At 37.0% G+C, this 23,135-nt stretch overlaps 1 protein-coding gene and 1 non-coding gene across 3 annotated transcripts in view; both read right to left on the reverse strand.

Annotated features, from left to right (window-relative positions):
- The window catches only part of Dpp10 (dipeptidyl peptidase like 10), a 716,117-nt gene that overhangs the window by 329,535 nt on the left and 363,447 nt on the right, over window positions 1–23,135 (reverse strand). For both annotated transcript variants that reach the window (XM_031380842.1, XM_031380845.1), the window contains exon 4: window positions 17,234–17,328. In XM_031380842.1, coding sequence (XP_031236702.1) covers window positions 17,234–17,328 — 95 coding nt within the window. The remainder of the gene's footprint in view (window positions 1–17,233; window positions 17,329–23,135) is intronic.
- Window positions 12,348–12,454, reverse strand: LOC116072514. The gene has a single exon (XR_004111493.1). It is a non-coding gene; the product is annotated as a U6 spliceosomal RNA (small nuclear RNA).

Raw genomic sequence — 23,135 nt, forward strand, 5'->3', positions numbered from 1 at the left:
TTTTTTTCCCCCCAAAATGATACCCAAGGTCTTTTGTGGGTGAAAAAAAGTGTGTAAGTAAATAAAGAAATAGAAATGTTTCTGCTTTCTGTTCCTTATAGGAAAAAGTATTTGGAATCATCGGGGCACTAACAAAAATAGGCTTAGGTTGGGGCTGTAATAGGGCTAGAACATTTGCCTAGCATACCTGAGGCCATAGGTTCAATCCCATGTTCTGCCAACATAAAAAGATTTACAACATGTATATTCTAAATGACATATTGAAACAGTCCTTCAAATTAAAAGAATAATCTGAGGATACTCAAGCAGGCTATAAATGGTTTGAGTCTGGAACTGATAGGTGAGATGTTGCTCAGTCTCCCCTAACTCACTGCTGTCTTTTGATTTTCCCCAGCAATTGTTGAGGGGTTGCAGTGTGTTAGATAACTAAAAAAAAAGAGTCAATTCGAATTTCCATTCTGTGGCTGTGATAAAACACTTTGATCAAAAGCAACTTGGGTTCGGAAAGGTTTTATTCCACCATATTCTTCCAGGTCACAGTCTATCACTGAAAGAAGCCAGGATAGGAATTCAAAGCAGGAACTCAAAAGCATCCCTGTTTATTATATGCAGCATCGCTTCTGACAGGACTCACTCTCAGCCAAGAAAATACAACAGAAAACATGGAAGAAGAATGAAGTCGTTAGCTTACACATAGGCTTACATGTAACTTGCTTCTTAGACAGCCCAGAATCACTTGCCTTGAAAGGGTGTCACTCAAGGTGGACTGTGCCCTCTGGTATCAATTAATAACCAAGACAATTCTCTTAGACACGTCCACAGGCTAAGATGGTCTAGGAAATTCCTCAATCAAGATTATCCTCTGAGGTAACTCTAAGCTGGCGGAAGTTGTCTAAGCTAATTTGAAATCAACAACAACAACAACAAATAATAATAATAAATAATAAAACTAAATGATGGTGATCATGGTGATGATGGTGATGATTCACAGCATTCAAGATGACAACATCTAAGTGATTTTATTTCAGAATGGAAATGTTAATTACTCACTATACAGAAAACATCAATATTGAGTTATAGAGATGGAAAACTAAATTCCTATTTTATTTAAGTATATTATAGAATAGAAAATAGACTGAAAATCTAAAGACAGAAATGACCAAGAAAAAGAAGCAGAAACTTCAAAAACTTAAGAAAAATATTTTATCTTTAAAGAATATATTCATTATCTTATTCAAGAGGGTCAATAAATTCAGAATTGAGCAACATCAAAGAAATCCTAAAATAGACTCATGAGAGTCAAGTGGAAAAAAATTGAACAAAAAGAAATCATGAGAATAGGAAGAGAAACTAATACCAAATATATGGAATCCCTGTAAGACTAACAGCTGACTAATTGCATAAGAAGCCATCTAGGCCCAGAGGGAATTGACATAATATTTCCAAAGTATCAAAGAAAAAATACTATTAACAAAAAGATCGGTGTTGAGAAAAACAGAATGCAAAATGAAGAAACAAGTTGCTTTCTAGATAAACACAGCATCAGAGTGCCCACGACCATTGGACCTACCCTAGAAAAGATTCCAGGATGAATTCCAGGTGGGACGCAGGACAGAACCCTCAACTACAAGAAGGTACAAAATAAATTATGAAATGAGACCACATGGGTTTATGAAAAGCAGAAATCACTTTTTAACAATGCCCTTCAACTGATTATAGGAGAGAATTGAGTAGTTACTTAATATAAAATAGTATTGGTTGTGATATGGCATAGACATAAAATCCATATGGAAGTCACCATACAGTGTTAATGGTTCTAATAGAAGAATGGCAGGATACATTTTGTGTTCTACTGAAGTAGGAATTTAAGTTGATTTAACTTAATGTAATTTTCCCTCCTGCTAGAGAGCCACTGTAATGTTTCAACAAAAAAGTGTTAATGCTAACTACTTTGGTTTGATATGTAGGACTTTCATAATGGAAAGAAAGAACTAAGTCCCACATGTCATCATCTGGACCAGTGTGTGTCATGTGCATGCAAGCATGTAAACATAACACACAAACACAAACAACACGTACATGAACACATTAAACACATGCACACATACAAAAATAAATAAATAAATGTAAAATAAAAATATTGTTGTGGAGACATGATATAATGTTTACTTTCCCAACACTTGGGAGGCTGAGGCAGAATAGTTTGCATGAATTTGAAGGATACATAGTGAATTCTTCAGTAGCTTGTAATACTGAGTGTGATCATCTGTTTCCTCTTGCAGTTAATTACTATTATAAACCATTCCAAAAGTAATAACTAAATGGAATCCCAAAGAAAAATAACTAAAAGGAAAATAGAAAATACCACTATGGAAGAGAAAACACAAGAACAAAATAAAATACTATACCTGATACAAGACAGAAAACAAATCTCAACCATATAAGGTTTTCTTCACTAAATACCTTTACAAAAATACCTAAATCAGTCTTAATGAATACATAATTACTTTGCGTTAACAACATACAAAATTTGTCTTCTGACAATAATAGAATTATATTAGAAAATGTAAAATATAGTGGGGTCACATGCCTTTAATTCAAAAACTTTGCAACAGAAGCAGTTGTATCTCTGAGTTTGAGGCCAGTTTGGTATACAGAATGAGTTCAAGCACAGCCAGGGATACACAGAGAAACCCTATCTCAGAAAGAAAGAAAGAAAGAAAGAAAGAAAGAAAGAAAGAAAGAAAGAAAGAAAGAAAGAGAGAGAGAGAAAAGAAGAAGAAGAAGAAGAAGAAGAAGAAGAAGAAGAAGAAGAAGAAGAAGAAGAAGAAGAAGAAGAAGAAGAAGAGAAGGAAGGAAGAAAGAAGAAAGAACAAGAAGGAGAGGGAGGAGGGAGGGAGGTAGCAAGGTAGAAAAGAAAGATAAAAGGAAGGAAGGAAAAAAGAAAAATAAAGGATGAAAGAAGGAATAAAGGAAATGGGAAAGAGAAGGGGATTTGTCAATTCCTCAATGATGTGGGTATTAGCACTCACCAATATAACATCACAAAGTATTGTTAAACAATGCTGCAGAAATGGGGGTAGAAAATATAAGAAAGAGCCTGAGGATGGGGAGGTGTGCTGTGAGTATGTCTTCAGGATATCATATGGCTGCTGCCCGCAAAGACTCACAGCAGCTGTGGTTACCGTCACAAGGTCATGGTTACTCTCTACAACCTTTCCATGTTGAGGAGATATTGTAAGTGGATAGCTGTAAGAGGAGAGAGAAGCACTCTTGCTCAAAATGTCTGGTTGCTGGTAGGTTTCCCATGTCCCAGTGGATGGCACTACATCCCATACACATATGGGTTGTCTTAATCAGTCTTAGTGGGTTATAAAAGAGAACATGAATTTTGGAGGGGGCATATTGATAGAAGATATTGGGGTTGGATGGTGGCAAGTGGATGTGATCATTTTTCATTATACACACATATGAAATTTTGAATAATAAAGACAAAGTATAATTTAAAAGAGAAAGAAAATACATTAGGAATAAAAATGAGAAACAAAGCACTAAAACTGACAAGGTATGGGTAGAGAAAGATGAAGTTTGGGAAAATATCTGGCTTTAAATTCATATACACATATGAACATATAAGGATATTGATTCCAAATATAACTTCATACATTTTGGGATAACTCAAATATTATAAAAGCGTAAAGACTGTTCACTTGCAAATAATAATCTTTTCAAGTAATCCTATGTGGCTCAATAATGCACAATAATGATTTTATTTTCCTTTCCTCACATTGAAGAGTAAACTCAAAATGAATCAAAGAATATAAGGCTAAAATGATAGTGATCATAACAGAAACACACAGTTAATCTAAATTAATAGTAAAGTAATTAAGGAAAATAAATAAATACACTTAAACTCACAATGGTTTATTTTTAGATAGAATCTCATTTAGCTCAGACTTGCCTTAGACTCCCTATGTAGCTATGGATGACCTTGAACTTCTGATTCTCTTGGCTTCTCCTACATGCCAGGATTACACATCATCTGGCTTATGTGACACTGGGACTTAAATCCAGAGCCTCAATCATATTACTAAAGCAGTCTACAAACTGATCTACACCCTTATTTCCCCCAAACAAAAATCTTTCCAGGGAACAATATAACATCCATAAAGGAAAACAAATAGCAAAAGTTTTAGCAGATGTAGAGGCTCACAGCCATCCATTGAACTGAGTACATGGTCCCCAATGAAGGAGTTAGAGAAAGGACCTATGGAGCTGAGGGGTTTGCAACCCCTTAGGACGAACAACAATATGAACTAACTAGTACCCTCAGAGATCCCAGGATCTCAACCACCAACCAAGAACTGCACATGATGGGTCTGATTGTTCTGCCAGCATGTGTATAGTAGAGGATTGCAAATTCGATCATCAATAGGAGGAGAGGATCTCAGCCCTGTGAAGGTTCTGTGCCCCAGTGTAGGGGAATGCCAGGGCCAATAAGTGAGAGAGGATGGGGTGGCAGGCATGGGGAGGGGGAAGGCAACAGGGGTTTGTTCTTGTTGTTTTTGTTTGTTTGTTTGTTTGTTTGTTTTTTGGAGGGGAAACTGGGAAAGGAGAAATTTACATGTAAATAAGGAAAATATCTAAAAAAAAAAAAAAGAAAAAATACAGAAATAGAAACTAGATATATATCTCAGTGTTTGAGAGCATGGGCTGCTCTTCCCTAAGGACCACAGTTTGATTCTCAGCAATGACAATCCTGTGTAACTTCAGTTTCAGATGGTTCACTGTTCTACATATCTGACCTCTGTGAATACTGCACACATGTGGTGCATAGACATAACTGCAAGGTAAGGGCACACATAATTTTTAAATTAAACTATAGACCTTATTGGGTAAGAAATCTGCACATTTAATACATAAAGAATCCAAATAGTTTAACAATGAAAATGTAAATAAACCTGTTAAAAATACACAAATAATTGGAACAGAGACATCTGCTAAGAAGACATGGGTGAGGCTAAAAGACATTTAAGATATATGAGGTTTTTAAAAAATTATGGATATAGAATTTGAAGTCTTTTCATTTACCCATACTTAAGGATATAAAAAAGAAGTGGAAATTTGTAGAAAAGTGAAATTACTCAATTTAAAAACTTGTGTCATTCAACATAGCACAATAACATGTCACATCATGCTTCATCATGCTATGACAGATGTCACTCATCGTCTGTGCAGTGAGTCCTTGCAATGTATACATCTCATTCTTACTCACTTAGTGAATATCTTGGTTATAAGATTGACTATTCCAGTGTCTTCATGCTTGGCATCGGAGTTTAAATGAGAAATGCGCCTTGTAGACTCGTGTATGTGAACAGCTGGTCTCTGGATAATTGTGCTATTTGGGGAGGTTATCGAAAATGGAGTGTTGGCGGACATGGATCACTGGTGGCAGAACTTGAAGACGTGCAGGATAGCCCGTGCACAAGGAAGTTCTACGTGTACTTCCTACATAAGGATAAAATGCATTCAGCTAGCTTCTTGTTCCATTTTCCTTGATTTCCTGGAACCATAAGCCAAAATAAACCTTTTCCTTCTCAAGCTGCTTTTGTCAAGCTATTTTTAAAAAAAATAGCAAAGTTACTAATACAGCCAGGTTCAAGTAAACCTCATCTTTATCTAACAAAGGACAAAGTGCTCCTCGGCAGTGGAGCTGGCTACACTACTGAATATGTCAAAAGGTAGCTATGAAAAATGCTTCCTTGAGACAAACCCAAACGGGGGAGTTTTCAGTTCAGTAAGGAAAAGACTCACATGTGGATGTTGCCCGAGAGGTAAAGGAAGGAGTAACTGTTTCTCTCCCCACGAAGCTGCGATGCAGGAGAGTGGGCCAATGTGCTGCCATACCCTACACTGCAGAAGTCATGGTCAGAATAAGCCAAACGCGTGTCAGTGTGAGTGGGAAATGGGAATTGAAAGTACATTCACTTACGTCAAAGTACGGTCTGCTCTGTAGCCCCAGTCTGCCCAGAACCCACTAGGTAGTCCAGGCTAAGTGCTGGGAGACAGGCATGAGCGTCCACACACAGGTAAACCTCAAATTTAAATTAAATCATTCCTTCCAGATCTACCCAGAGAAACGGGAAAAAGACATGGAGTGAAGATTCACAGTAATGGATACTACAGAGTGGTGGTAGGGGGCAGTATGTATGTGTGTCTGTTTCTGGGTGTCTCTCTGTGTGTGTGTGTGTGTGTGTGTGTGTGTGTGTGTGTGTGTTTGTCTGTATTTGTCTATCTGCGTGTGTGTGTGTGTGTTTGTGTTTGTGTCTGTCTGCTGTGTGAGAAAAAAACAGAGACAGACACACAGAATGATCACATACAAAACCCAAAATTGTTTGAAAAGAAAGAATCACGGCATGGGTGTTAGAGATTGAGACATTTAAAATACGGTAAAATTGCAATTTTGGACAAATGACTGTCAAATGAGGTCAATAAAGCCATACTTTTCTCTCTATATATTAAATGTATATGTGCCTTTGTGTGTAGTGGGCATATTTTCTTAATTAGATGGAGGTAACACATAGTGTTCAATTATTAGATACCTGCAAGTGAATCTCTATCTATCTATCTATCTATCTATCTATCTATCTATCTATCTATCTATCTTTCTATTTACTTTTCCATTGTCTATCATTTATTGATCCTCTAGGTAGCTATTATGGATCCATCTAACCTTTTTGAATGTGTATATATATGTACACAAATATATACCTATATATATATACATATACATTTAATTTTTGAATATGCATACACACACACACACACACACACACACACACACACACACATATATATATATATATGCAAACATTTAATTTAAGAACCTTTCCTAATTTTTAAATAAGTATTTTTGGCAATTTATTGTTTTTTGTTAAAAAACAAACAAACAAACAAACAAACCAGAACGCAATAAAGAGTCATTTTTTTTGGCTGCTGGAGAGATGGCAAAGTACGAAGAGTACTGCTTCCTCTTCGCGATGACCTAGGTTCAATTTCCAGTACCCTCATCATGGTTAACAACCATCCATTATTATTATTTCAAGGATTCTGGCATCCTCAGGCAATGCATGAGCAGAGTGCAGGGACATTCATGTGGGCAAAACACCCACACACATGAAATAAAATCTAAGTTTTAAAAATTAATTCCTTATACTTATTAATTCTTCAAAGTAGGGATTTGCCACAGTAACTTCTGTGTTCTTGAAAGACAAGAGTTCATTAATGCAATTGTGTATTAAATATATACATATATATTTGTATTTTATAAAGTATATCTTTTGCATTTTATGAATTATTAAAAATAATTTTAAAAGAGATTTTAGGGTATGTAAGAGCTAGCAAGGATCAGGAGTCAAAGTATTTTCCCCTTACTCTCGAGACTACTCTAGATTTCTTTTTCCTTTTTTCTTTTCTTTTCTTTTTCATTTTTTTTTATTATAAGACTTTTTTTCATTGGTGGTATTGTTCCTCCCTCTCAGGAGAACAAGTTGTACAAACTATGCAATGCTAATCCCTTTCTGCTACTTTTCAATAGCTTCCTGTTTTATTTGAACAGGGTATTTCCCCACCTGTTAGGCAGCGTGATCAAATTAGGCTAAAGCCCTTGAGTAATTTCACTCCAAATCTTGACTCTTAGTTTGGAGACCGCTTTGTGTAGTGCCTGTCATGGGAACCCTCAGTAGCATCACTGTGGGCCCAGCAGCGCTATCATGTGAGCACACCCCAGGTCTACATAGACCACTTGACTGTCAACATCCTCCCTTGCTTTGCTCTCAGCTCCCTCAGGCCAACATCCTGCTGGCTGAGGAAAGAATTCCGCATCCTTGTCCCTTCTATAAGTGTTGCTCTGTAAATTAATCGTGATGAAATGCTTCCAATCTGTAGTCAGTTCTTCCTTTTACATTTCCATCTCTTTTGTCTGTCTTTTCTGTTCAGCTCAAAACCTGGTTTCTCCCACAAGTACTTTCTAGCACTAATCCTCGCCCAACTTACTTTTTTTTAAAATTCATCATTCCATTCATTTACATCTCAAGTGATATTCCACTTCCCAGTTACCCCTCCACAAACCCCCCATCCCACATCAACCCTCTCCTTCTTCTCACCCACGAAACCTCTCCTGCTCCACTGCTCCAGCATCCCCCTATGCTGGGTCATCAAACCTCCACAAAACCAAGGGCTTCCCCTCATTGCTGTCAGGCAAAACCATCCTCTGCTACATATGTATCTGGAATCCTGGATCCCTCTCTGTACACTCCTCGGTTGATGGTCTAGTCTCTGGGGGCACTGGGTTGTCCCGCCAGCCAATGTTGTTCTTCCTATGGGGTTGCAATCCCCCTCTGCTCCTCCAGTCCTTCCATCTCCCTTGTGGGGTCCCTGAGCTAAGTCTGATGGTTGGTTCCAAGCATCTACATCTGCATTGGTCCTTTGCTGGCCTGACCTCCGAAGGAACAGACACACCAGGTTACTGTCAGCAAGGGCCTCTTGACTGCAGCAACAGTGTAGGCTTTGGACGTCCCTTTTTCTAAGCTTCAATTTCTTGGTAAACAGCAGTGGAATCTGAGAAAGCTTTGTGACAGTGTGATGGACTGCTATTATCAATCTATGCTTGACAAAACCCAGAATCCTTGAATTCATATGTCTCCCAAGTAGATTCAATATTAATTTACTGTGCTTCTACTGTGCTATCAAAATGCCTGTATTCTATCACACGAGCAATAGGAGACGTCAGACTCCACCCTCCCCCAATCCACACCCCACCAGGGTTATGCATCAAGAAACTGCAGAAACTGAACATTACCAAAGGCTAAAAGGGAGGGAGAGGTTGCATCAACACCGTCAGAATCCTCAACTGTCTCCTGAAAATGTATTTTGTTTGCTTAAATCACCATAAATGAGTATAAAATTGGATGTGAGGCTGCACACTCAAATTTAGCTTTTAGTTTGATTTTATTAAAATCATGTTTTATTTTTTTATTTCTGAAACAAGGCCTAACTCTGTATCTATAGTTGACCTTGAACTTATTTTAATCTTCCTGTCTCAGGGTCTTGAGTCCTGGTTTACAGGTGCAAGTGATCTATTCACATATTATTACCTTAGTAAAGGGATCACATGTGTATATTATATATGTAAGTACTTACAGGGTACAATGCCATGTTTTGTTATACATGGACATTGAGCAATGATTAAATTAAGAAATTTAAAATAATTTTTAATAACCTTATCTGTTAGTTTTGGAGATAAGACATTTGAAATGTATTCTACATGATTTCAAAATTCACATTATCATTAAATGTGGCCATCCAACTGTGCAATAGAACTAAAAACTTGGTTTCCTGTCTAAAAGTTTCTCTGATGAACACTCTTTAAAAGTTTTAATTAGCTCTCCATGACTGGGAGTTATCCATATGTGAAATTATTCAGAAGTGAAATGGAAGTCTGAACCAGCCATCAGATGGTCAGAGGTGTTTATAACTCCAACATCAAACTGCTCTAACTAGACTGGCTGGCTGTGGCTACATTGCAGAATGCAGTCCTCTAAGGAGGCCAAGGTGCAAAGCAGTGGCAGATTCTGCCTCATGTTATCTTCCAGCTCTTACCTGATACACTCCTTTGGCCTTAAATGGACCAAAGAAAGAACTATACAACAAGAAGTGCTGGAAGTGTGAGCAGTACTGCAGGTCTCCAGAAGGACATTGCAAAGATGGAGTTCTATGTTTCACATAAATGTTTAGGCACATTATTTCTAATAAAGGAAAATGACATTCCTTCCAACGTTTTATTTTGATCAAAAGATGTTCAAATGTGTTTCATTAGCTAGGTTTATTAGCAACAATGGACACTATCAAGGATGTTTTCCTTTTAAATATATTTATTTTTGGTGTGTGTATGAGAGAGAGACAGAGACAGAGACAGAGAGAGAGAGACAGAGAGAAACACCTGGGGGGGTTGTGTCAGAGCATCTGTGTGGAGGTCAGAGACGGCCTTGTGGAGTCGGCACTCCCTTCCAGAGGTCCTAAGGACATAGGCTTCCAGGCTTGCAAGCTATCTTCTTTACCAACCAACTCATCTCCCCAGTCTTTGAGGATAATCCTGCTTTGTCCCTATGAATGATACCTTAGTATAATTTAGCCTCTAGATTATTCTTAATAATAGTCAAGGGTGGAAGTTTTGGAGATATTTTAACCCCTGTCTCCTCTCAGGGAAACTTCTATGGATAACTCACACCAGGCAGTAACACAGTCCTTGAAACACATAGCAACTACTGTGGTAGCTTCTGACATTTTTAAATTAGAATTTAAAATTACTATGTGCCCCAGTAGATATGTAAAAAGAGAAACAGAATTTTCACTACCAATTTTTCTGCTTTTATAATCATCATTCTGAATAGTGCACCATAATTCATTTTGTTTTCACAGTTACACAGCAAGGAAAACAATAAAGAATATCATAACCACTATGAAAGTTGACAAGTCAAGAGTCTTGATGTAGACTGATGCTGTTTATACACGCCACACAGACATGACCCTCACAGCATTTAGTCCATGTTACTATTTTTGTAACACTCAATAGACAATTGGACCCAATCTGTCTGCATACAATCTTCCTTGGAATACATTCTGTTTCATCATAGAAATTTATTTCTGATTCAGACTAATTTTAGAGAGCTTATTAAAACATGCAATCTGATTTTTTACTGTATTATGTGTATGTGCATGTGAGTATTTACACATAAAGCACTGGTGTTAACAGAGGCCAGGGACATTAGGCACTGCAGCTGGAGTTGCAGAGGGTTTTGAGCTACTAGATAAGGGTGCTGGGAACTAAACTGGGTCCTCTGGAAGAGAAGCAAATGCTGAAAATCACCAAACCTTCTCTCTGGTCCCTTTAACATATATATATTAAAAGTTTAAAGTGGGGCCAGGCAGTGGTGGCACATGCCCTTAATCCCAGCACTTGGGAGGCAGAGGCAGGTGGACTTCTGAGTTTAAGGCCAGCCTGGTCTACAGAGTGAGTTCCAGGGCAGCCACGGCTACAAGAACCAAAAATCAAAAAAAAAAAAAAAAGGGGGGGGTTTAAAGTGTATACATTCTTATCTCTTGTTTATTAAAAATCCATATTAGTACCTAAGTCTTCTTTATTAAAATAATTCTTAATATTTAGCTACATGAAACTTGGATATATATTCTCAAGCCCCCCCTTTTTAATTTCAGAAAGTGAATTGGCAGAATACTGTAAGACTGTTATTCAAGATCACTGCCAATCCTCACATTATCAATAATACGAGGATCACAGCTGATACGTAGAGGGTGCTTGCAGTGTTGGTCTACACACTCTTTTATCTGAATTAATTCTGGATCTAGAAATAATATTTTAAATGCTTAGACTTATTAGGAACAGATTTGGAGCTAAATCAATTCTTTTCCATTCTCACGCTTAAAGAGTGGTAAACTTTTTAGGAATCCCAAACCTTAGAAATTCATAGTGGTGGCGCACGCCTTTAATCCCAGCATGTGGGAGGCAGAGACAGGCAGATTTCTGAGTTCGAGGCCAGCCTGGTCTACAATGTGAGTTCCAGGACAGTCAGGGCTATACAGAGAAACCCTGTCCCAAAAAACAAAAACCCAAACCCAAACCAAAAAAGAAAAAAGAAAAAAAGACAGCTATGTCAATATTATTCTTACTTAGAGTCTTTAACCCATGATTACACAACTTAAAATAACCAGTTACCATATTTAAAATATGCTTGAAATGAATGAAAAATGGCATCAAATGATCTTGACTAAGAAAGGAAATGAGGAGCTAAAGACATGACAGTGGTGAAAAGGGCTTGCTTTTCTTCCGGAGAACTTAAGTTTGGTTCCTAGCAGCCATATTAGGAAGCTCTCAATCACGTTTCACTAGAGATCCAGGGTCCAAAACTCTCCTCTGACTTCCATGGGACAATGAACACTCATGGCATACACAGAGACACATGAATAAAAATAAAACAAATCTTTTAACAAATATGTAAATTGACATTTTTTGGCAGACCATGTTTTCAAAAAATTAGAGTATTGTGCTCTACACTTGACAACTTTTATAAATAAAACTTCTCAATTGATTTTCTATGAACTTATCAAGAGACTTTTAGCTATAATAATTATCATGATTGATTATGGCTATAAGTAAGATATATCTCATTATGCAAAGGAATTACCTCTTAATTCTGATAAATTATTTTTGATACCATGACTTAGGAGAGTTGCTAAATCAAAATATTAAACTAATTTGAACTTTTTATTTTTTTAATATGGAACACTTCACGAATTTGTGTGTCATCCTTGAGCAGGGGCCATGCTAATCTTCTCTGTATCATTCCAATTTTAGTATATGTGCCGCTGAAGGGAGCACTTGGTTTTTCAAGACAGGGCTTCTCTGTGTTGTCCTGGTACTCACTCTGTAGACCAGGCTGGCCTCGAACTCAGAAATCCACCTGCCTCTTCCTCCCAAGCGCTGGGAATAAAGCTGTGCACTACCACCGCCCGGCTAATTTGCTAATTTGAACTTTTAAAACTCAATTCTCCTTAATAATACTACCCTAGTGTGGGAAGGAAATAGATTTCTTTTGAAATTATATCCTTATAATTTACATTTTTTCATCTCAAATTTTGGCTAACTGGCTGAATACCACCTTCTCTTCTCTTAACCTTTACTCTGAGACTTATAACCTGCATAATTCCACTGTGCTATATATGAATTTAGGGAGCCCAAGTATTATATAAGAATAGTCATTAGAAAATTAATTAAATGAGGCTCTGTTAAAAGTCATAGATAACAGAGAAAAGACTACAGACATCAAAGAAAATTTCAAAATATAAATACATAAGCCTAGATAAATTGCATATTAATTAGCACATAGAGGCTATATTAATGAGATGAGATGGAATATTATGCTTTAACAACAACAAGAATTGGAATGAAGGATGATGGTATGGACTGAATTACTTTTCTTGCTGTATCAAGGAAACTGAAAAAAGAAAGCATGTAATAAATTCTAAAGGAAACAAAAACAAATTCTGATGAAAATAAATATAGCATTTATGTGAACTAGGCCACGACTGGAAGGAATCAGTCACAGAAAAGGGCATTCGCACACTGAGGCTCTAAACCTTATCTGAATGATTTGACTAGGTGACAACAGTTTGCTTACAAAGTTAACCTACAGGGAAAGGAAAACAATGAAAATGTATATAATCTTGGCTTCCTAAAGGAATGCTGCAGAAAACAAACCACATTAATCTCAGTTGAGCCTTCATGGTCATACTCTGACTATGCCCAAGTCCCTTTGCCATCTTCGTCTTATCATCCAATGGGGGGCTTCTTTTCCACTATGCAGTGATCTCTCAGTGGTTCTTGCCCTTCTCTCATGTCCCCGAGGACCATACAGTGGACAGAATATTAGAGGCTGCCCTATGTTGCTTTCTACAGTCCTTCATGAAAGTTGATATTATCTCCACAAAGGAGGTTTATTCCTTCAGAGAGTCTTATGTAATTACATTTGGCAATCAGTCTTACCTAATTTTTTTCTCTCTTAAGTATTATGAAGTATGACATCCACAACAATTATTTCTAGATAAGTATGGGTTGGTTTATTACCATTATAACAAAAATGACATTATTTTCTCTTAATTAATAAATCAATTTTATTATTTTTTATTATTTTTGTGGATATGTTTTTTTGTGTGTATTTGTGTGTGCAGGTCAGAAGACCACCTGCAGGAATTAGTACTCTCCTTCAAGGGGGATGGAACTCAGATCACACACGCACAACACACACACACACACACACACACACACACAGCTTAATAATTGGTTACTTAGTGGCTTCCTTTCCATAATTGCTCAATATATATATATATATATATATATATATCACACTATATATACTATAATATATATACTATGTAATATAATATATATACACTATATAAATTATATATATAGTGTATAGGTGTTTTATTTGTATGCATCTATGTTCATGAATGAATCAAGTACATACGTAGTACACATCATTAGTGGCAGAAAACAGCATCAGATCCCCTGGAATTGGAGTTATGGACAGTTGGGTGGCATGATGTGGAAATCAAACCCAGTTCCTCTAGAAGAACAGTCAGTGCTCTGAACCACTGAGCTTCCTTTTCTATATAGCTCAGTACTACCCACAATGCACTGGTTCTTCCACATCAACCACCAATAAATAAACTGTCACAGAGGTCAAGCTGGTAGTGATAATCTTTCTCTTGAGGTTCCCTCTTCCCCAGTGACTTGAAGATTAAACCATCACAGACACCAACAATTATAAATATATTCATACCAAGCAATGAGATTTAAATATAAATAAATGCAGAAAAAACATTCATTGCAGGATTCCAACAAAGCTTTAAGAGCTAACTCTAAAAATTGTATCATAAAATATAAAGACAGAGCATTACCAAACTCATACTACAAAGGCAAAATTGTATAAAACCAGATAAAATGCAACATAGAAATATAGGCCAATTTCCCAGATAAATGTAGGTAAATTTTTCTCCATAAAACAAGTTGCAAAAGAACTCACAAAGGCATTTCAAGAATCATATATTTCCTGGTTAGGTCAACTTTCATAGCCTAGAGCTATCAGAAGGAAAAGCCTGGATTGGGAAATTACCTAGATCAAACTGGCAATGTGGGCTAGACTGTGGAAGACTGTCACAATTCTTAATTGGCATGCAGGTGGTCCCGGGCCACTCTAGGCAGCACCATTCCATATGGGAGTGGTCACATAGTGGATATGTGAAAGCTAGCTGAACATAAATCTGGCTTACAACCAGCAGCATTCTTGATTGTTCTTGGTTCACTTCTTTGGCTGTGAAGTGAATTTCTTGGTTAATGGCATATGGAGTAGCAAACAGGCTTGCCTTCAGCGCTCACTTGAATTCTTTGCTTAACTTCCATCATTAATGGACTGTGACCAAGAGTTTTAAAGACAATAACCACTTCCTTCTTTAATTGCTTTAGGTCCAGGTTTTTGTTGTTTGACTGTTTGTTTGTTTGTTTGTTTGTTTCACAGCAACAGACAGAAAACCAGAACAATACACCATGACCAAGTGACTTTCGTTCTAAGGTTTTAAGATTAGTTCAGCATACACTAATGCGTAACTGAAATACAACACACAAGAAACAGAATTACAGGATCACCTTATCTAGATAAAGTTTTGACAAAGTTCAACACTGCTTTGTGATAACATCCCTGAAGAAATTAGGAATAATAGGGATGTCCTTTAATATAGAAACTCTGTATATATCACTATCCCAAAACAATGCAAAATGGGGAAGCTGAAAGCATTTCCTCTAAAACCAAAAAAGAAAACAAAGCTATCTAGTTTCTGCAGCCTCACTTGATGATGCTCAAAAGTCGGCTATAACAGAAACAGCATAGGAATAAAAGCAGAACTAATAAGAATGAAAAAGTAGAAGCATCCTATTTGCAAGCAACACAAGCCTATACTTAAAAGGCCCTAATGACTAAGCCAGAAAATTTTTAGATCTGATAAACACTTTTAACATGGGAGATTGCTCAGTTGGTGAAGTGTTTGGCAGGCAAACATGAGACCCTGATTTTAGATTCCTAACATCCATATAAAAAGTTGTACGTGGCAATGCAATGTAATCACAGGCCTAGACGGAAACATAATGATTCCTGGGGCTTGCTGGACAGCCAGAATAGCAAACTGGTGAACTCCAGGTCCAGTGAGGAGAACTCATCTCAAATATAAAGTGAAAACAATTGAGAATGAAGACATCTGGTGTCCACTTCTGACCGACACATACACACACACACAAACACACACACTCTCACCAAACTCATGTGCACCACACACAGACATGTACCACACGCACACACACACAGTCATCATACACTCACACACACGTGTGCAACACACACACAAACATACTCACCATACACATGCCCCCCCCATACACACTAACCACACACACATGCACTACACACACACACACACATGCACACATACTCACCACACACACACACACACACACACGCACTACACATGCACACACACCACACACACACTCACCACACACGCACACTACACACATACACACAGACACATGCACACACACTTACCACATACACACGCACCATACACTCACACACACGCACACACACCTATGACACATGTGAACTACACACAGACACATGCACACACGTATGCACACACACTCACCACACACACACCACCTACTCACACACATGCACACATACTCATCACACACATGCATAGCACACACACACACACACACACATGTACACACACTCACCACACACATGTGCACCACACAAACACACACACACGCACACACACTCACCACACGCACACACACACACACGAACACACAAAGAGAGAAAAGGAGACAGACAGACAGACAGACAGAGACAGAGAGACAGAGGCAAAGAAAGACAGACAGATTGTGCAATTGTTTAATAGTGGGTTAAAAACACTAGAAGTGGACAAACCTCCTGTGATCATTGATTGTCAAGATTAATACCATAAAAACAACTTTGTTACTGAATCTGATCTACAGATGCAGTGCAATCAGCATAGAAATCTCAAGGAATTCTTCAAAAGCCTAGAAGAAAAATCAAACTTAAAGTTCACATGAACACAAAGACCAGCAATAGCCTAGCAATCTTAAACAGCAAGAAAAATGCTACAGGCTTGCAAATTATCTCAGAGCTGTAACCAAACCAAAGCGGCACTGACAGGAAAAAAAAAGTCATACAGACCAAAGCAAAAGAAATGAAAAGCCCAGTTATAAGCCCCAGAGCCACCGCCAGTTATCCCTGACTAAGATTTCCAAAGAAAACTTTGGACAGCAAAAGGCACCTCTACCCAAAAATGTTCTGGGGAAATTCGGCATTGCCATGGAACAAACTGAAACGACCTATTAGTGAAGACAGTGGAACTGATTAGAAGAGTAATTTATCAATACCTTATGAAATCGAGTCTCAGTTTTCTCCATGAAATGGGGTAGAGGTACTCGAGCAAAGTTACAGATACTTAAGTACTATGGGAGACATTACTGATGAGTAGTGGAATAACATCATACAGTTAATTTTTCATTACTTACAAAAGTTGAGTTGTCCAGTAACAATGTGGTAGCATTTGTTTCTGTATTCAGTTTCATGACGTGTCCATTTTCGGTTTTATATACCACTTCTGTATCTGTAATACCAAAGAAATTCATGATTGAAAAGTGCATCAATAGAATTTCATATCTTTAAGGAAGAAAATATGCATTATAAGCACACATTGTGGTCAGCCTTCAATAACCCAAGCAGAATTCTGAACTTGGCTCCTATTAATCTTTTGGAAATATCAGGAAACCTGCCTAACACATGCTTCATTGTGCATTGAACAGAGGGTTGGTGAGAGGGCTTCTGATTTTCATGGCTTAACAAATGGAAATTAATTAAAATATAGGCAATGTGCCACCATTTTGAAAAGAAAAAGAGACAGAAAGAGCACCCTACAGGTTCCAAGGAAAACATTCTTCTTTTTATCTACTCTCCAATGTTCAAATTACAAGAGATGTATATTTACTATAACTTCCCAAGGGTGTGTTATCCCATAGAGACTGCAGACTTGGGTGCCTTTCTAATGCTATGTCAACTGTACCTTTCTTGAGTCAGAGATTTCCTTCTCTCGTGTTTTACTAGTTTTGTATGATCACAGATCCAAATCAACAATCCATCTTGACAACTTTAGAAGATGGCCATTATTTGAAATACCTTTTTCTTCTTCAAAATGGCTAATTTTTACATATGTGTTGGTTAAGTTCTATAAGCTTTATACAAAACTAAATATAGCCAAGAAGAGGTGATTTCTGTTATGGAATTTCTCCCTTCAGATTGGTTTGTAAGCCATCCAGGAATGGTACCAGCTATAGTCTGGTACCTTCCTCACCCCTTCTACATCAACAATCAATCAATATAACACCCCACAGGTTTCCTTAACTTCTGCAATCAGCTACCAATAAACTGAGCCTTTGCCTATGAACATCAGAGGCCTGCAGTGCAAATAATTTATTCACATTAAGACTAGGTATCTGGGGTACTTCCTACTTCATCTCTTCTCAGCTTCCTTTCTCAAACTGTATAAAGCAAGACAGGCTACCTGTGTTCCTTGTTTGGTCTTACTCATTGATCCAATCACCAGTTTTTCTGGTCTCAGTGACCATAGGGTTTGACTAAATAAACTTAGTCCCATTCCAGTTAGTATGTTTCTGCCTAATAGATCTACTCTGGACTTCTTTATTTTCATAGGCAAACCACCATAGATTAGAAGGAAGAACTAAGTATCGTTCCTTCAATGAGCATGTCTCCACAGACTTTTGCTGAATCGTTAGCTATTACTATACCCTTGCATGCATACATTTTGTATCAGAGATAAATACAGCTCTACATCCTCAGAGTGGTTCACCTCTCAGAAAGCCGTCACACAACATAATGCTGAACATGATGATGTCTGAGGTTCCAGAGGCAAAGCAGAACTGAGAGGGTACTTCTTATGAACAGTCCTAGGCCAACTGATGATAGAATGAGAGAATTTAATTCATACTACATGGACTCCCACAGACAAAACTCAAAAGCATACGTTTTTTATTAGGGATTGAGGTAGGAATATTAATCATTATTTCTGTTAGAACTAAAGTAGAAAAAAATTAAGCTTGAGAAGATAAGGACTATACTTAGCACTGATTATTTTAAAGTCAATTTTGTTGGATAATTGGAATTGAGAATTGTGAATACTATTAGCTCTTATGCCATGCCCCCCAATTTTTCCTTCTCATCTTTATGTTTTATTAGAGTGAAAACTTTTCCTTTTCAATCCATGTGTAACTCTTTAGCTCAATATGGAACAAAGATCTCATGAAATAATACAAAACCCTTTAATATCAGTCTATATTCATTGTTTTTCAAGCCAATCTTTCTAATCTAGTTTCCTGGTTTCCACATTCATCCTGACTTACCACTTGACTTACAATCACTATGGGACCCACCTGCTCCTTTCAGAATTTCTTTTGCTAGATTAATAAGTAGTATTATAGCAAAGTGATTCTGATGTGCCTTATGACTTATTTGATATTGGGCAACGAACTATGGGTGAGTCATCCAGGAGTGAAGTACCTTAACATGTGATTATTAAACTAGATATACTTCAATCATCCTTAAAACACAGCTTTATACATGCTGCTACAGTGCCCTGATTAAATATTTCATTCTCTTTCCCTGAATTCTAAGAGCCAGTTATCTGAAACACGTAATTAACTCAATCAATTCTCTAAGAGGAAAATATTTGATGTGTGAACCTCACTGTCTATCTCCACAATCCTCAGGGGTTACATTTGCAATCTCCAACACTGATAAACAAATGTGGCTTTCTTAGAGGCCCAAACCTTCCTTCCTTCCTTCTTTCCTTCCTTCCTTCCTTCCTTCCTTCCTTCCTTCCTTCTTTCCTTCCTTCCTTTTCTCCCTCCCTCCTTCCTCTTTCTTTTCCTTCCCTCCTTTCTTTCTTTCTTCCTTCCTTCCTTCCTTCCTTCCTTCCTTCCTTCCTTTCTTTCTTTTTTTTCTTCCTTCCTTTCTCTCTTTCTTTCATTTGTTTCTTTTCCATCCTAAAATTTAACTAACAAAAAGACCAACACAGCAGGAGCTGGAGAGATGACTATAATGTAAAAGTACACCCTTCTCTTTGACAGGGCTCAGCTTTAATTCCCATAATCACATGATACTCATAATCACCTGTAACTTTAACTCCAAAGGATCTGGTTTCCATGGGCACTGCACATATATAGTGCACAAACATATACCTAAGTAAAATACCCAAAGATATAAAAATATAATATTTTTAAAAGAGAAATATATAACAGTATATTGAGTCTTAGATTGTTCAGGTAAATGGAACCCAGTAATTTGTATCTCCTCAACCTAATGCTAAGAGCAGACATTTCACATAATTTTGATCTTGATGTGCTATAAAAATTCTGATCCCAGTCAGGCAGGCCTAGGAAATGACTTAGTTGTAAAACTGCATGAACTGTGCCTCAAAAGAAATTCAAAATTTCCCACTGAAACAACTGCCTTGGCTATGTAAACTCCAGTCCCCCAAAAGACTTTACATCATCCCTGTAATGGTTTACATTGTTTGTCAAGTTGACAGGATGTACAATCACTTTTCATATAAAGCTCAGTCAGGGATTTTTGTAGGTTAGGATAATTGGAATTGTGGGTTTAAACCCACAGTCTGTGGGTTTAAGATTATATAAACACTTAAATGTTAGCTGAATATGGGAACTCATATCTTCCTTCGTTATGAGCAGGTGTCAGGAAGAGCTTCAGTTCCCAGAACTACACCTTCACCACCATGATGGAGATGAAATGGACACTCCGTTCTGTAAACTGCTCTTTTCAGATATTCTGATGTAGCAAGGAGAAAAGTAAATAACACAGAAAACTGGCATGAGGAGCAGGAATATGGCTGCAATGAAGTGATAATATCACCTAAAGGCCTTTAAAGAAGGTTTATGGAAAAAAATTGTAAAAGAGTTGAACATTGATCTAGAAAAGCCCTAGGCTAATTTAGCAGATCTTTACAGGTCAACTTGGTAGGAATTTGGAAAACCAAACTGGAAGAGAAATGTGGACTGTGCAGTTTCCAAGGAGGACAAAGCTATATGAGAAACTAGGCTAAGATCTCAACCCTCCACATATGGACAAAGGATCTGGTAAAAAAAAAAAAAAATTCTTCCCACTCTCTAAGAACTTGTGTGAGTCTGAATTTCAAAGAAACACACTAATTGTTTGGCAACAAAAATATTAAGACAACATTACAGTCAACCTGTGTTAGGCTACAGCTCACTGCTTTTATTCATTCATATCTATAGGGGAATAGAACAAAGAGAAATTTTTTTTAAAAAAACTAAATTTTGACTAGACAAGAATTCTGAGAAAATTCAAAGTTGTTGACAATAGGAATTGTATCCTGAGAGTAAGATTCTATGCGCTAAAAATTCTAGCTTAGATGAAAGCAAAGACATTTGAAAGAAGAGAAACTGAGATGTCTTCTGCTCCAAAATACCCACCTAGGCAGACAGAAATCAGGTTGGTCTAATGAAGCCTAGGCTACATGCCACCATGCCAACAGAATTCAGCATCCCCATCAAAATAGACATAACAGATATAAGATTAAGGGGATCATGGAACAATGCACAGAACGTACAAAAGTCTCATGAGACCAACCATGGATTACAAGTTGAGATTCTCTGTAAATGAAACACTGGTGGGCAGGGCACCGTATGAAGTTACAGAGAAAAGTTCTAAGTTGAAATGTAGACACCAGGCTGTCTGCAGTAGCATGACAAGGGAGGAAGGTTGGGAGATTGCCCCAGAGAGATGCTACGAGTGATGAAGGCACCAGACCCATACTAGGGAGGTTATTTAAGTCCTTTTTGCTTCTCAAAGGATTCTATCAGGAGTCTCTAGGATTTGCAGTTTGCCATGCTGGATTTGGTTCTTATGTTCGTCTGATTGTTCCTTGCTCTGTCTTCATTCTACTCTCATGAAATAGGTATATTTATTCTGTGCTGTTGCATACTGAACCTCTATAACTCTCAATTTTATAGGTCAGGGTTAAGAGATTATATTCTGTCTCACAAGAAACTTCTACTCTGAAGTTTATACAGTGTTGGACTATTAAAGCTGATGGTAATTTTAATGCATTTTGCATTATGGAATTGGTTATGCACCTATAAAGACAAAATATAGAATATAATAGCGTAAGAATGATATGTGTCAATGTCAAATAGACAGGGGTGTAATTGTGATGACTTGTATGAATCCTAAACTTGAATGAATCTCAAATTACCTTGAAGATGAATCTTTGACCATATCCATTATGGCTACTCTAGATTAGAGTAGCTCATGGGCTGGACCAAATTTAAAAAGGAGAAACTATTTAATGTGAGCATTCATCTCTCTGTGTTTCCTGACTGTGAATACAACAGGATCAGTTGACTGACACCCCTGCCATCATGTCTTCCTACAAGCATGATGGACTTGGACCCATTATCTGTGAAACAAAATAAACCAGTTTCTTCCTGAAATTGCTTTTTGACAGAGATTTTGTCACAGCAATGTAGAAAATAAGTTAACATAGAATATCCATCACCTGCTTTCAGATGCTTTCAATTTTTAAAATATTCGCAAAGACTGTATCAGGTAACAAATCCCAATCCATTAATGTGTTGCCATGTGGTTTTATGGGAAGCTGACAACTGAAAAAATCCAAACTTTATGTGGATTAGCATAAAGTCACCTCATTAGTTGATGCTTGTTTTATCAGTAACTAAAATTACAAGTATGCATTTAGTTTGGTCAAGAGAATTTGCTTGCTTAATATTGAATTATAATATTAAATCTATGTATAAACAATTCTTTAACAACTGTAAAAAGTTATAAGAGCATGAAAGGAAATTGCAAGGTTTATTGAGGCATTCAATTCAAACATGATCTTAAGTTAAAATAATGTATTTTTATATCTATAAGTACACTTTCTGTATCATTATATTCTTAAACAAAATACAGAACCACTATACTGGGAAAGCAAAACTAAAAATTATAGAATGTCATAATATACTGTTTTCACAGAGAAAGTCAAACTATTTCACAAATGATTTATTAAATATTGAATTAAGATTTCATTCCTTAATTATGGAACTCAAGGATCAATCAAGAATCTGGAACAATTCATGATTGGAACACAACAGGGAGCCCATCCAACTAGCGAAAAACACTCCTAACAGCAGTGCCTCATTTTCTAACTATTTCAGAAGACCCCCATTCCCCAGTCCAAAAGAAACAGCTCAAATTTTTATCTACTTCAAATTTTGTGAAGTCCACAATCCTTTTTTTCTGCAAACTTTTTAGAAGAGGAAATCTTGCATGTTTATTTTCAAACTATATATATATATATAT

The sequence above is a fragment of the Mastomys coucha genome, unplaced genomic scaffold, assembly GCF_008632895.1.
Source record: "Mastomys coucha isolate ucsf_1 unplaced genomic scaffold, UCSF_Mcou_1 pScaffold1, whole genome shotgun sequence".
NCBI classification, from domain to species: domain Eukaryota; kingdom Metazoa; phylum Chordata; class Mammalia; order Rodentia; family Muridae; genus Mastomys; species Mastomys coucha.